This window comes from Centroberyx gerrardi, unplaced genomic scaffold (genome assembly GCF_048128805.1).
Source record: "Centroberyx gerrardi isolate f3 unplaced genomic scaffold, fCenGer3.hap1.cur.20231027 Scaffold_76, whole genome shotgun sequence".
In the NCBI taxonomy this organism is placed as follows: Eukaryota; Metazoa; Chordata; class Actinopteri; order Beryciformes; family Berycidae; genus Centroberyx; species Centroberyx gerrardi.
In genome coordinates, this window is record NW_027605212.1 from 87,299 (window position 1) to 99,798 (window position 12,500).

Below are 12,500 nucleotides of genomic sequence, written 5' to 3' on the forward strand. Positions count from 1 at the left end.
TAAACCACAAATATAAAGTCGTTAAGTTTTTTTTCTACACCAGAGCAAATTTAATTTCTTTTAACGTCTCCCCTCATGATGATGTTTTTTTTTTTTTTTAAATAATTGATTTATTAGGAAGATATTTGCTCAGTTCCAGCAGCCACATCTGACTCCATCATGGAGGAACATGTTGAACTGTGTGTTAGTTAATAAAGTGTAAATCTGTAGAACTGTGTTAGTTAATAAAGTGTAAATCTGTAGAACTGTGTGTTAGTTAATAAAGTGTAAATCTGTAGAACTGTGTGTTAGTTAATAAAGTGTAAATCTGTAGAACTGTGTGTTAGTTAATAAAGTGTAAATCTGTAGAACTGTGTTAGTTAATAAAGTGTAAATCTGTAGAACTGTGTGTTAGTTAATAAAGTGTAAATCTGTAGAACTGTGTTAGTTAATAAAGTGTAAATCTGTAGAACTGTGTGTTAGTTAATAAAGTGTAAATCTGTAGAACTGTGTGTTAGTTAATAAAGTGTAAATCTGTAGAACTGTGTGTTAGTTAATAAAGTGTAAATCTGTAGAACTGTGTGTTAGTTAATAAAGTGTAAATCTGTAGAACTGTGTTAGTTAATAAAGTGTAAATCTGTAGAACTGTGTGTTAGTTAATAAAGTGTAAATCTGTAGAACTGTGTGTTAGTTAATAAAGTGTAAATCTGTAGCAAGCAGCTAGAAGCAGAGAGCAGCTGAGTCAGCTTGTTGTGGTGTGGCTGTAGATCCATTCAGTAACGTTCTCAGTAAAAGTGAATAGTGTGATAAGGTGGATTTGGTTACTGTGACACAGTAAACTGTCTTGTCTTTAGCCCTAGTCTCTACTCCAAAACACTCTGAGTTGTAGCTTGAGAAGAGTCAGCTCAGTTAACCTGAACAAACCGTTAAAAAAAAATCTGCTTACAAAATTTGGGGTAAATATCTAAGTTACAAGGCCAGGATGACGAAGGGGATTTTCTAACAGGATGGAGAATCGGTACAGAAAATGAAAACAGTAATTTGTTTCTCTCCGACAAACTGCTCCACCTTTTTACTCTTCTGTCAAACTCTGGCTCAAAAAAAACACCAAGGCGTCTTCCAGAAACTTCCTGCGACAGTAGTGACGTTTGTTATTTTGTCCATTATTTTCTACAGTCGGTGGTGTATGCATGTGTGTGTGTGTGTGTGTGTGTGTGTGTGTGTGTGTAACGTTATATCTCACATCATTGAGGTTGTTCATGTTTTCACGTCCAGAGTCGTGTTCGTCCCAAAAGGCTTTCTTTTTTTTCAGTCTGTGTGGATACTTTCACATTTGTGTGTGTGTGTGTGTGTGTGTGTGTGTGTGTATGTGTGTGTGTGTGTGTTTTGTCTGCAGACAGATAAAAAAAAAATGCCTTTAAGTGTGTGTGGATTCATTAAAGGCAGTGTTAGTCTGGGGAGACGGCTCTGCTAAAACGCCTGCAGGCTTAAATCCACCGAGCTTTTAGTTGTGTGTGTATGTCTCTCTCTCTCTCTCTCTCTCTCTCTCTCTCTCTCTCCTCCTTTCACTGCATGTCTCTCGACCGCCTCTCTCTTTTGGCAACACACTCTCTCATGGTCTGAAAGTCTCTCTCTCTCTCTCTCTCTCTCCCTCTCTCTTTTTCCTCTCACTCCATCTCTGTTTCTCTGTTATTTCTGATTAACACTCCTCTATCTCCTCTCTCAATCTGTCTCTCTCCTTTTCTCTGTAAAAAGGTGAATATCTCTTCTTTCCCTCTCTCTCTCTCTCTCTCTCTCTAACTTCCTCGTTCTTCCTTTGTGAGAATACAAATCTCTCTTCTCCCTCTTCACTCTGAGAATCAGAGTGGAAAATCTCTCCTCCTCTCTTTGTAAAAAGATGAGTACATCCTCTCCTCCATCCTCTCTGTGAATGTCTCTCTCTCTCCTCTCTCTTTGTAAAAAAAGACGAGTGTCCTCTCCTCTACCTCGTCCTTTCTCTCAAAAAATCACTCTCTTCTCTTCTCTCCTACGACGGCGTATCAAGGCCACTGTAGGTGAAACTTTTTTTTTTTTTACCGCAGCCGGGGGGAATATTCTAGAGAAAAAAAATCTTGTTCGAAATTTGTGAGAAAAAACTTGATAAAACATGGCGAAGTGGAAGTTTTTTCTCTCAAATTTCTGACTTTAAATTCACAATTTCTGAGATTAAAGTCAGAAATTTGTGAAAAAAAAAAAACAATCAGAAATGTGCGGGAAAAAAATCAGAATTTCTGAATCATAACCTACTAATGCCATTAATTTCAATTTCTCGATAAGTAAACTTGATGCCATGTTTTAGTTTTTTTCGCAAATTTCTGACTTTAATCTCAGAAATTCTATTTTTTTTTCACATAAATTCCTGAGTTTTATTTGAATGAATTTAAAATCAGAAATTTGGAATCATAACCGACCAAATTCATTCATTTCACTATCTAGATAAGTACACAAAGTTGAACTCAAACTCATGATGCTCTTACCAAGTTTTTATCCTATTAAAACCATATTGCATTGAAAAGTCCTAGATATTTAGTTTTCTTTAAGATATTAAATTGATACTGGACTCTTGATTTGTTCTGACTTGACTTGCTGTTCTACATTTAGACTTGAGACTTGACATTAATGACTTGGACTTGACTTGGACTTGACTTGGACTTGACTTGGTAATCTACATTTAGACTTGAGACTAGACTTGAGACTGACTTGGGACTCAAAGTTGACTTGGTCACACCTCTGCTTCCACCCTTCTCTCTTATTTCCTCTCTCTCCTCTTTTTCTTCTCTCCCTCGCTTTGTAAAAAGATGAGTATCGTCTGCTCCATTCTTCTTCTCTCTCTTACTTACACTTACTAAGATGATAATTTCTCCCTCCTCTATCCTTTCCATTCTCTCTCTTTCTCCTCCTCTCTCCCTTCATCTTCTGAAAAGACAAGAATCCTCTCTTCTATCCTTTTCTCTTACAATCCTCTCTACTCTGTGACAAGATAAGTATCCTTTCTTGTATTCTTTCCTTTTTCTCTCTTCCTCTCTTTGTAAAAAGACGAGTGAACTCTTCTCCTCTTGTCTCCTCTAATCTCTCTCTCTCTCTTCTCTCCTCCTCTATTTGTAAAAAGACGAGTACCCTCTCTTCTTTCCTCTCCTTTCTCTCCCTTTGCAAGTCTCTCTCCCTTTACCTCCCTTTCTTTGTGAAAAGATCAATATCGTCTCTATTCTCTCTCTCTTCTTCCCCTCTTTCTTTGTGAAAAGACGAGCGCCCTATCTCTATCTTCTCTTTCTGAGAGTAACTCTTTTCTCTGCTCCTATCCTTTCCTTTTTGCAGTCTTTCCTCCTCTCTCTCCTCCTATTTGTAAAAACATGAGTGAACCCTCTTCTTCTTTCCCCGTCTCTTTGTATTCTCTCCTCTGTACTTTCTCCCTCTGCAAATCACTCTTTCCCATTCCCTCCCTTTTTTTGTGAAAAGACGAATCTCTCTCTCTCTCTCTCTCTCTCTCTCTCTCTCTCTCTCTCTCTCTCTCTCTCTCTCTCTCGTCTCGGAGTGGAAACGAGGACAGATTGACTTTGAGATCTGACCTGAGTTAAGACCGGCTGTCAGCAGGTAATGATAGAGACTTACAGAGTGACGCCTCTTCACAGAGAGGGATCACACCTCGTCCTCCACTTAAAAAGAAGCCCTTTAAAATTTAGATCCCTGTTGAGAGAGCAGGCTATCCCTCTAAAATACACCTTGATCGATTCCCTAACCATCCGCCGGCTGCAGCGGCGGGGGAGGAGAGAGGGAGCTGGATATAAATCCCCAAAACCAGACCTGCAACTTCTGTTGTTCTGCAGAACAATCTGCAGAGTCTGTTTTTCAGGAAGAAGGCTTCATTTCTTACCTGAAAACTTCTGTTCTTGTTGTTGCTGGACAAAAAAAACACAAGAAACTATAAAAATCGTTGTTTCAGGAGAGGAAAACAAAGACTATTTCCTGATTGACGTTCACATATTTTTGAAATTGCAGATTTTTAACAGGTTTCTCTCACTCTACAGTGCGAAAAGGCCCGAAAAAGCCTGAACAGAAATAACAGAAAACAACAACAAAACACTGCAGCAATGGGAAACGGAAGAAATACAAGCGCTAACTACAAATAGATGACAGTAGGTCCGCCATGTTTGTTGTTGATGTTGACACTGGTTGCTATGGTTCTGCTGTTGCTATAGTAACCTCCACCTGTCTGTCTGTCTGTCTGTCTGACTGTCTGTCTGACTGTCTGTCTGTCTGACTGTCTGTCTGACTGTCTGTCTGACTGTCTGACTGTCTGTCTGACTGTCTGTCTGTCTGTCTGACTGTCTGTCTGTCTGTCTGTCTGTCTGACTGTCTGTCTGTCTGTCTGTCTGACTGTCTGACTGTCTGTCTGTCTGTCTGTCTGTCTGACTGTCTGTCTGTCTGTCTGTCTGACTGTCTGACTGTCTGTCTGTCTGACTGTCTGTCTGTCTGTCTGACTGTCTGTCTGACTGTCTGACTGTCTGACTGTCTGTCTGTCTGTCTGTCTGACTGTCTGTCTGTCTGTCTGTCTGTCTGACTGTCTGTCTGTCTGTCTGTCTGTCTGTCTGTCTGACTGTCTGTCTGTCTGACTGTCTGACTGTCTGTCTGTCTGACTGTCTGACTGTCTGTCTGTCTGACTGCTTAATAACCCCATAATGTATAATTTATATTTTGAACTGCAATACTGATTCTGATAACAATTTTGTGCAATAATTCAACTGTGCAATAATTTTTTACTTATTTACACTGTTGTATATATTATAGTATGATGCACATATTTGTACATATTTCTTATTTCTCTTATTTCTATATTATTATTGTTATATATTGTAGTATAATGCACATATTTTACATATTTCTTATTTTCTTATTTCTATTTTTCTTATAATTTCTCTATGCTTATATATATATAATTCTCTTCTAGAATGTGAGCAACTGCAATGTAACCCAATTTCCCCTCGGGGATCAATAAAGTATTTCTGATTCTGATTCTGATTCTGATTAATTTGTCACACCAATTGGCCAAAGGGGGGCGTGGCTTCTCATAAAAAGGCATATAACTTTAACTTCTTTATGGCCAATCAGCAGAAAAAGAGGCAAACCCTCCATTATTGGACCAATCAAACAACATGGAGGCACTGGAGAGCTCATTTCCTGTTTAGACAGAACCAACCTGCTGATTTTCCAAACCTTGGTCCAGTGGTAGAAGAGCAGCACTGATGGAAACTGAACAGATAGAGAGCTGATTGGTCATGTGGTGTTGAGATAATCAGATAAAATGATAGAAGTGTGTCGAATGTGAACAGGCAGATCTCATGTCACATTCAGGTCCAGCCAGGAAAATTAGAAGGTGTTGATGTGGCATGGAAGAAAATCTGATGTGGAACTGGCAGATCTTGACCATCCTGTAGCTCTACTGAGGAACATGTGAGTGTTCGAAATTTCAATTTAAAAACCAAATGGGTGCTGAAAACTAAACCCAAACCCAGGTCCAGCACAGTGACTTGTGCAGAGCAAAAACCATATTAGTTACGGTGCGATCAGGCGGAGAAGTTCACCACGGCTGTGAAAAAAAGTTGAGAATCATTAGACTTCTGCCCTGGAAATCAGGTTTCACAGAATCCTCTGCGAGTTCATAAGCCACCGAATTACCGCCCCAAAGAAAGGAAGATTTCAGAACAATCTCACCGTTCTCCATTCGACTAGGCGGATGAAAAAAAAAAAAGCCGCGGAGCACCTCCGACGCCCCGTAGCCATCCATTTCTGAAAGCCCCCCTTTCAGAGAAGAAATTAATTTTGAAAGAGGAAGAATAAAAGGAGCGGCCGAGGTGACGGAGGTGCTGTATTAGACTACGGCCGACTAAAACCAAGTCATTTATACCTCTGGCTGCCGGCTCGCCTCCTGACCTCTCATCCAGACAGCAGACAGAGAGGAATAATCTCCTTTCACATTTCCCTTTTTTTTTGTTTTACACACCCTGAACCCCCCCTCCCTCTCCCTCGCTCCGTCTGACCCCGCCGGGCCGCCGTACAGTCACTTCCTGATTGCCACTCTGGATGTTCAGAGCTCAGGAACTTTGGAAAAAGGTAATTGAAAAAGTTTTCGGGGAGCTTTATCAAGGGAATATGCAGCATTTTTTATCCGGTGAAGTGTGTGACATATTTTAGTTTTTGTCATGTTTTATGATAGTGGTGATGGCTGCTGTCGGCCGCGGAGCTCAAGGAGATTTGCTCACATTCATCAAGCAGGATGGCAGGCAGGTAAATTGTTGTTTAGCTGAAATTTTTCGGTTAAAATTCACAGTTACCAACAGGGGATATGTGGGTATTTCCTGAGAGGATTGCCAAACAGAATTTGTGCAAGCAAAAGTGTATTTCATCCTCCTCAATCTTTCCTCAAGTCTTCGCCAGACAAACTCTCTATATATATGACATCACACACACACACACAAACACACACACCCACACACACACACACACACACACACACAACCACCCAAATAATCTACGAGAATACTTGCACACACTCTTGCCTTCACTACTGTTTAAGACTCTTGTTTGGCTACATTAGAGTAATGATGACAGATCTTAAAATTGTTCCAGTTTCTTGTGTTTTTGAGAAATCAGACTCAGCAGGACAGCAGGACTGAGACACTTCACTGCTCCGTACTGACCTGGGCAATATGAAACTTTGTCATGGAGATAAAAGTCATTTTGTACAAATCAACAGAGTGTAGCTGACTGTGGTTCACTATTTGACTATAGCTGACTAGTTTATTCTATTGACTGTAGCTAACTGTAGTTGACTGTAGTTGACTGGTTGACTCTATTTGACTGTAGTTGACTAGTTTATTCTGACTAGTGGACTGTAGCTGACTAGCTATTTGACTGTAGATGACTTTAAATTACTATTTGACTGCAGCTGTCTGTAGCTGACTGTAGCAGACTGTAGTTGACTGTAGTTGACTGTAGCAGACTGTAGCTGACTAGTTGACTGTAGCAGACTGTAGTTGACTGTAGCAGACTGTAGCTGACTGTAGCAGACTGTAGTTGACTGTAGCTGACTGTAGCTGACTGTAGTTGACTGTAGCTGACTGTAGTTGACTGTAGCTGACTATTTGACTGTAGCAGACTGTAGTTGACTGTAGTTGACTGTAGCAGACTGTAGTTGACTGTAGTTGACTGTAGCAGACTGTAGTTGACTGTAGCTGACTATTTGACTGTAGCAGACTGTAGTTGACTGTAGTTGACTGTAGCAGACTATTTGACTGTAGCTGACTGTAGCAGACTCTAGTTGACTGTAGTTGACTGTAGCAGACTATTTGACTGTAGCAGACTCTAGTTGACTGTAGTTGATTGTAGCAGACTATTTGACTGTAGCAGACTGTAGTTGACTGTAGCAGACTGTAGTTGACTGTAGCTGACTGACTGTAGCAGACTGTAGTTGACTGTAGTTGACTGTAGCAGACTGTAGCAGACTATTTGACTGTAGCAGACTGTAGCAGACTCTAGTTGACTGTAGTTGACTGTAGCAGACTATTTGACTGTAGCAGACTGTTGTAGACTCTAGTTGACTGTAGTTGACTGTAGTTGACTGTAGTTGACTGTAGCAGACTATTTGACTGTAGCAGACTGTAGCAGACTCTAGTTGACTGTAGTTGACTGTAGCAGACTATTTGACTGTAGCAGACTGTAGTTGACTGTAGTTGACTGTAGCAGACTATTTGACTGTAGCAGACTGTTGCAGACTCTAGTTGACTGTAGCAGACTATTTGACTGTAGCAGACTGTAGTTGACTGTAGTTGACTGTAGCAGACTATTTGACTGTAGCAGACTGTAGCAGACTGTAGTTGACTGTAGTTGACTGTAGCAGACTATTTGACTGTAGCAGACTGTAGTTGACTGTAGCAGACTGTAGTTGACTGTAGCTGACTATTTGACTGTAGCAGACTGTAGTTGACTGTAGTTGACTGTAGCAGACTATCTGACTGTAGCAGACTCTAGTTGACTGTAGTTGACTGTAGCAGACTATTTGACTGTAGCAGACTGTAGCAGACTCTAGTTGACTGTAGTTGACTGTAGCAGACTATTTGACTGTAGCAGACTATTTGACTGTAAGAGACTGTTGCAGACTCTAGTTGACTGTAGTTGACTGTAGCAGACTATTTGACTGTAGCAGACTGTAGCAGACTCTAGTTGACTGTAGTTGACTGTAGCAGACTATTTGACTGTAGCAGACTGTAGTTGACTGTAGCAGACTGTAGTTGACTGTAGCTGACTATTTGACTGTAGCAGACTGTAGTTGGCTGTAGTTGACTGTAGTTGACTGTAGCAGACTATCTGACTGTAGCAGACTGTAGTTGACTGTAGTTGACTGTAGCTGACTGTAGTTGACTGTAGTTGACTGTAGTTGACTGTAGCAGACTGTAGTTGACTGTAGCAGACTGTAGCATACTGTAGTTGACTGTAGTTGACTGTAGCAGACTGTAGTTGACTGTAGTTGACTGTAGCAGACTGTAGTTGACTGTAGCAGACTGTAGTTGACTGTAGCAGACTGTAGTTGACTGTAGCAGACTATTTGACTGTAGCTGACTGTAGTTGACTGTAGCAGACTATTTGACTGTAGCTGACTGTAGTTGACTGTAGCAGACTATTTGACTGTAGCAGACTGTAGTTGACTGTAGCAGACTGTAGTTGACTGTAGCAGACTGTAGTTGACTGTAGCAGACTATTTGACTGTAGCAGACTGTAGTTGACTGTAGCAGACTATTTGACTGTAGCAGACTGTAGTTGACTGTAGCAGACTGTAGTTGACTGTAGCAGACTATTTGACTGTAGCAGACTGTAGTTGACTGTAGCAGACTATTTGACTGTAGCAGACTGTAGTTGACTGTAGCAGACTGTAGTTGACTGTAGCAGACTGTAGTTGACTGTAGCAGACTGTAGTTGACTGTAGCAGACTATTTGACTGTAGCTGACCGTAGTTGACTGTAGCAGACTATTTGACTGTAGCTGACTGTAGCTGACTGTAGTTGACTGTAGCAGACTGTAGTTGACTGTAGCTGACTGTAGCTGACTGTAGCTGACTGTAGTTGACTGTAGCAGACTATTTGACTGTAGCAGACTGTAGTTGACTGTAGCAGACTGTAGTTGACTGTAGCTGACTATTTGACTGTAGCAGACTGTAGTTGACTGTAACAGACTGTAGTTTACTGTAGTTGACTGTAGTTGACTGTAGCAGACTGTAGTTGACTGTAGCAGACTATTTGACTATAGCAGACAGTAGCTTGCTGTAGTTGACTGTAGCTGATTGTAGTTGACTTTAGCTGATTCTATTTTACGATATTTGACTGTAGTTGACTGTAGCTGACTGTAGCAGTCGGTGGTTTGAATCCCGGCCTGTTGTCCTTGTTATTTGGCGTTCTGCCTAAGTGCCTTTCACTGCCTCCAACACAGTGAAACGCTGTGCTGCTCTGAACGCCTCCTCAGGTTTTACCACCGCAGTAAAGATCTGACTGCAGCAACAAACAGCAAGCTGCAAATCATCTGGACAGCTACTAAGCAGGGACACGAAACCTCTGTGTGTGTGTGTGTGTGTGTGTGTGTGTGTGTGTGTGTGTGTGTGTAGTGCAGTGTATTATGCCTCCTGACAAGGGTAATAAGATTGTAGAGTTTCTGCTGCAAGGAAACTTTTCAAAGATACAGGAGAGGAAAGCTTCTCTAAGTGGCCTTTAACTTTCACAAAGTTAAATCTAGAAATACTGCAACTGTACTGTTGATACAGTGGATACAGAGATCCTCTCTTATATAACAGTGTATTGATATTTCAACCACTTAGCTTACACCTCTGGTCCAGGATCACACTTAAAGCTGCACTAGGCAAGATTTACATGCTTTATACCCTTTAGTATAAAGCAGCACAGACAGCTTTACTGACCTCACTGCACAGGGTTTCTGGGTAATGTAGTCCTTAAATAACCAACATTTACCTCTTGCTGCCAGTTGGAGCCGCCAGTGTGTGATGTTATCTAGTGCAGCTTTACTAGGTTACATGTAGAATTTAGTATTTCTCATAATTAAGACCACATTTCCCATAAAACCCGCTCCTTGTCCCCCCCACAATGCATTTGTTTTGAAGAGCCAGAAGAAGAATAAGAGCCGATGACAGCCAATCTGATTCAGACTGGGTAAACTAACAAGTTGAAACTCTGCAGTCAGAATACTAGAATTTGAGTAAAGTTGTGTATTACTTGCAAAGTCAAAACGATGCAATCTCCCTTTGTGCCACAAAGCAATCCAGCAGATTTCCGATATGCAGAAACAACAGAGCTCAGAATGCCTTCATTGGCCAATCAGAGGTGACTATTCAACACAGCTGCTTAATAAAACATCAGCGGTACTCACGGTCCAGATGACTGTGTCTGATTCCCTCCACGTCTTCAGCATGGATGAACTGGTAGCACCGCTTCCCCACAATGTCTACTGGTGTCAGGTCCATGTAGTCACTGATCCTGCAACACACACACACACACACACACACACCGTCAACAAGATAAAGGCATGTAGTTGCTGATCTTATGACCCAAACACACACATGGCATCAGATTAGATCAGATCAGGTGAAAGTTACATTTTCCCTGTGGAGAAATCAGGCTGCTTATGCAGCAAAGAAAAATCGGACATAAATAGGAATAAAATCGAATCAAATGTATTTAACACAACGTATGAAACAATTTCTACACCGGAAGATTCTAAGAATATGATGAATAAACAGTATATATGCAGATATAAGCAGAAAATGAATGCTTACGCTATAAATGTTATATGTGACATCAGAAGATTTTTTGTAAATATTCTATGTCTGTATCTGTCCCTATTCAAATAAAAATGTAATGAATGAAATATGTAAAATATCTGATATGGAAAAAATGTGAAAATGAGAATAAAGGCATATATATATAAAAAAAAATAAAAAAAAATCACCCTATCAAATATATCAGTTGATATAGAGACGATTATCATTATCAAATCAGTAATCATGAATGGTAATCCATACTATATGTCTGTTTTTTTTATATAATTATTTATCTGATGTGAACTGCGACTCTCGGCCAATGACAGGTTCTCTGAGCCTTCTTGTCTTTTAAAAGAGGAAAACACTGGAAATAAGTTTTGGAAACTTTATTATATATATAATGTTATCCTTGATATTTTAATTAATGCATGACTCATGGTTGTGCATTCATTTTGATTATCAAATAAACAAACAATACATGACCTGAGATGGATATTATATATGTTTGTATATAGAAGACTGACATGTATAGTGAACTATGTATTGTGTACTGTCCCTTTGCACTGTATGAAGTCCTGTTGTATTTGTTGTTGTTGTATTTTTGTACATTTGCACCATATTAACCAGCATGTAAGCTGAAATGTTGAAACTATGAAATATGTAAGTTGTCATTGTGTCTCTGCACCAGCGTCACCAAGACAAATTCCCTCTGCATTTATAGTCCTGGGCGATTAAAGTGACTGATTCAGACAGGGAAAAAAAACAAAAAAAGACCCACACGACTCCACAGCCGAGATTGAAGCCAGTCTGTCTATTGTACAGGTAACAGACATCGGCTTTAAAAGGTTTAATTTGGACAAATTCGCCACAGGATAGACAGAACAATTTCCCTGGTATCATTCTGATAGAGGGGGGGGGGGGGACTAATGTCTGCCCGGCAGATAACAGCACACTCTGCTCTTTAGAAAAACCCATCCTACCATTTTCTCATTCTCTTAGAAACTCATCCTCAAAATGGAGCTATAATGGGACCGGCGCTCGTCTCTCTGTTCGCCGCAAACGCCTCCTATCGCTCCGCATTGAATATCATCTGCCTCGCATTGTGTCCCTTTCCCCAAAAAGCAATCTGTCTACTATCATTTCTTTTTTTCTTCTCTTTTTTTAAAACAGGAAGGGGTTATTTCTGATATATATCCCCCCCCCACCCCACCCCACCCCACCAGTTAACTCCTGAGTGAGATCCTGATGCCTATCTGTTTTATCTGGACAGAAAGACGGAGGCTGGCGGAGATAGATCCATCACCGACATATTTCACTGTTAAACCAGGAGGGATTGGGTCAGATTTCCTCATGAATAAGAAGCTCCGACAGGGGAGACAGGGTTTTTTTGGGCTGATCGCAATTGAACAGCAAGTATGAAACATGGATGGGAAAATAGTCGGTACAATGGAGCTTTGTGTCTGACACACTGGTGGTCCAAACGTTGGCTGTGTACAAATAACTTCTCTAAAAAGACTATTTAACGAAATAACAGAATATATCCAAATTTCTAAGGGACTTTTATTATGAAATCTGCTACGTAATCATGTTTCATTAACGTTACGTACATGTGTAATGAAGCCGCTACAACAGTTGACTGTCCATTCATGAATTCAAAAATAAAACA

The 12,500-nt window shown here is 40.4% G+C and overlaps 1 protein-coding gene across 1 annotated transcript in view; it reads right to left on the reverse strand.

The window, feature by feature from the left end:
* The window catches only part of npas3 (neuronal PAS domain protein 3), a gene marked incomplete at its 5' end in the record, with an annotated part of 30,279 nt that overhangs the window by 11,367 nt on the left and 6,412 nt on the right, over positions 1-12,500 (reverse strand). Inside the window, one exon of the mRNA XM_078282328.1 lies at positions 10,444-10,550. Within this exon, the coding sequence (XP_078138454.1) occupies positions 10,444-10,550 (107 nt within the window). The remainder of the gene's footprint in view (positions 1-10,443; positions 10,551-12,500) is intronic.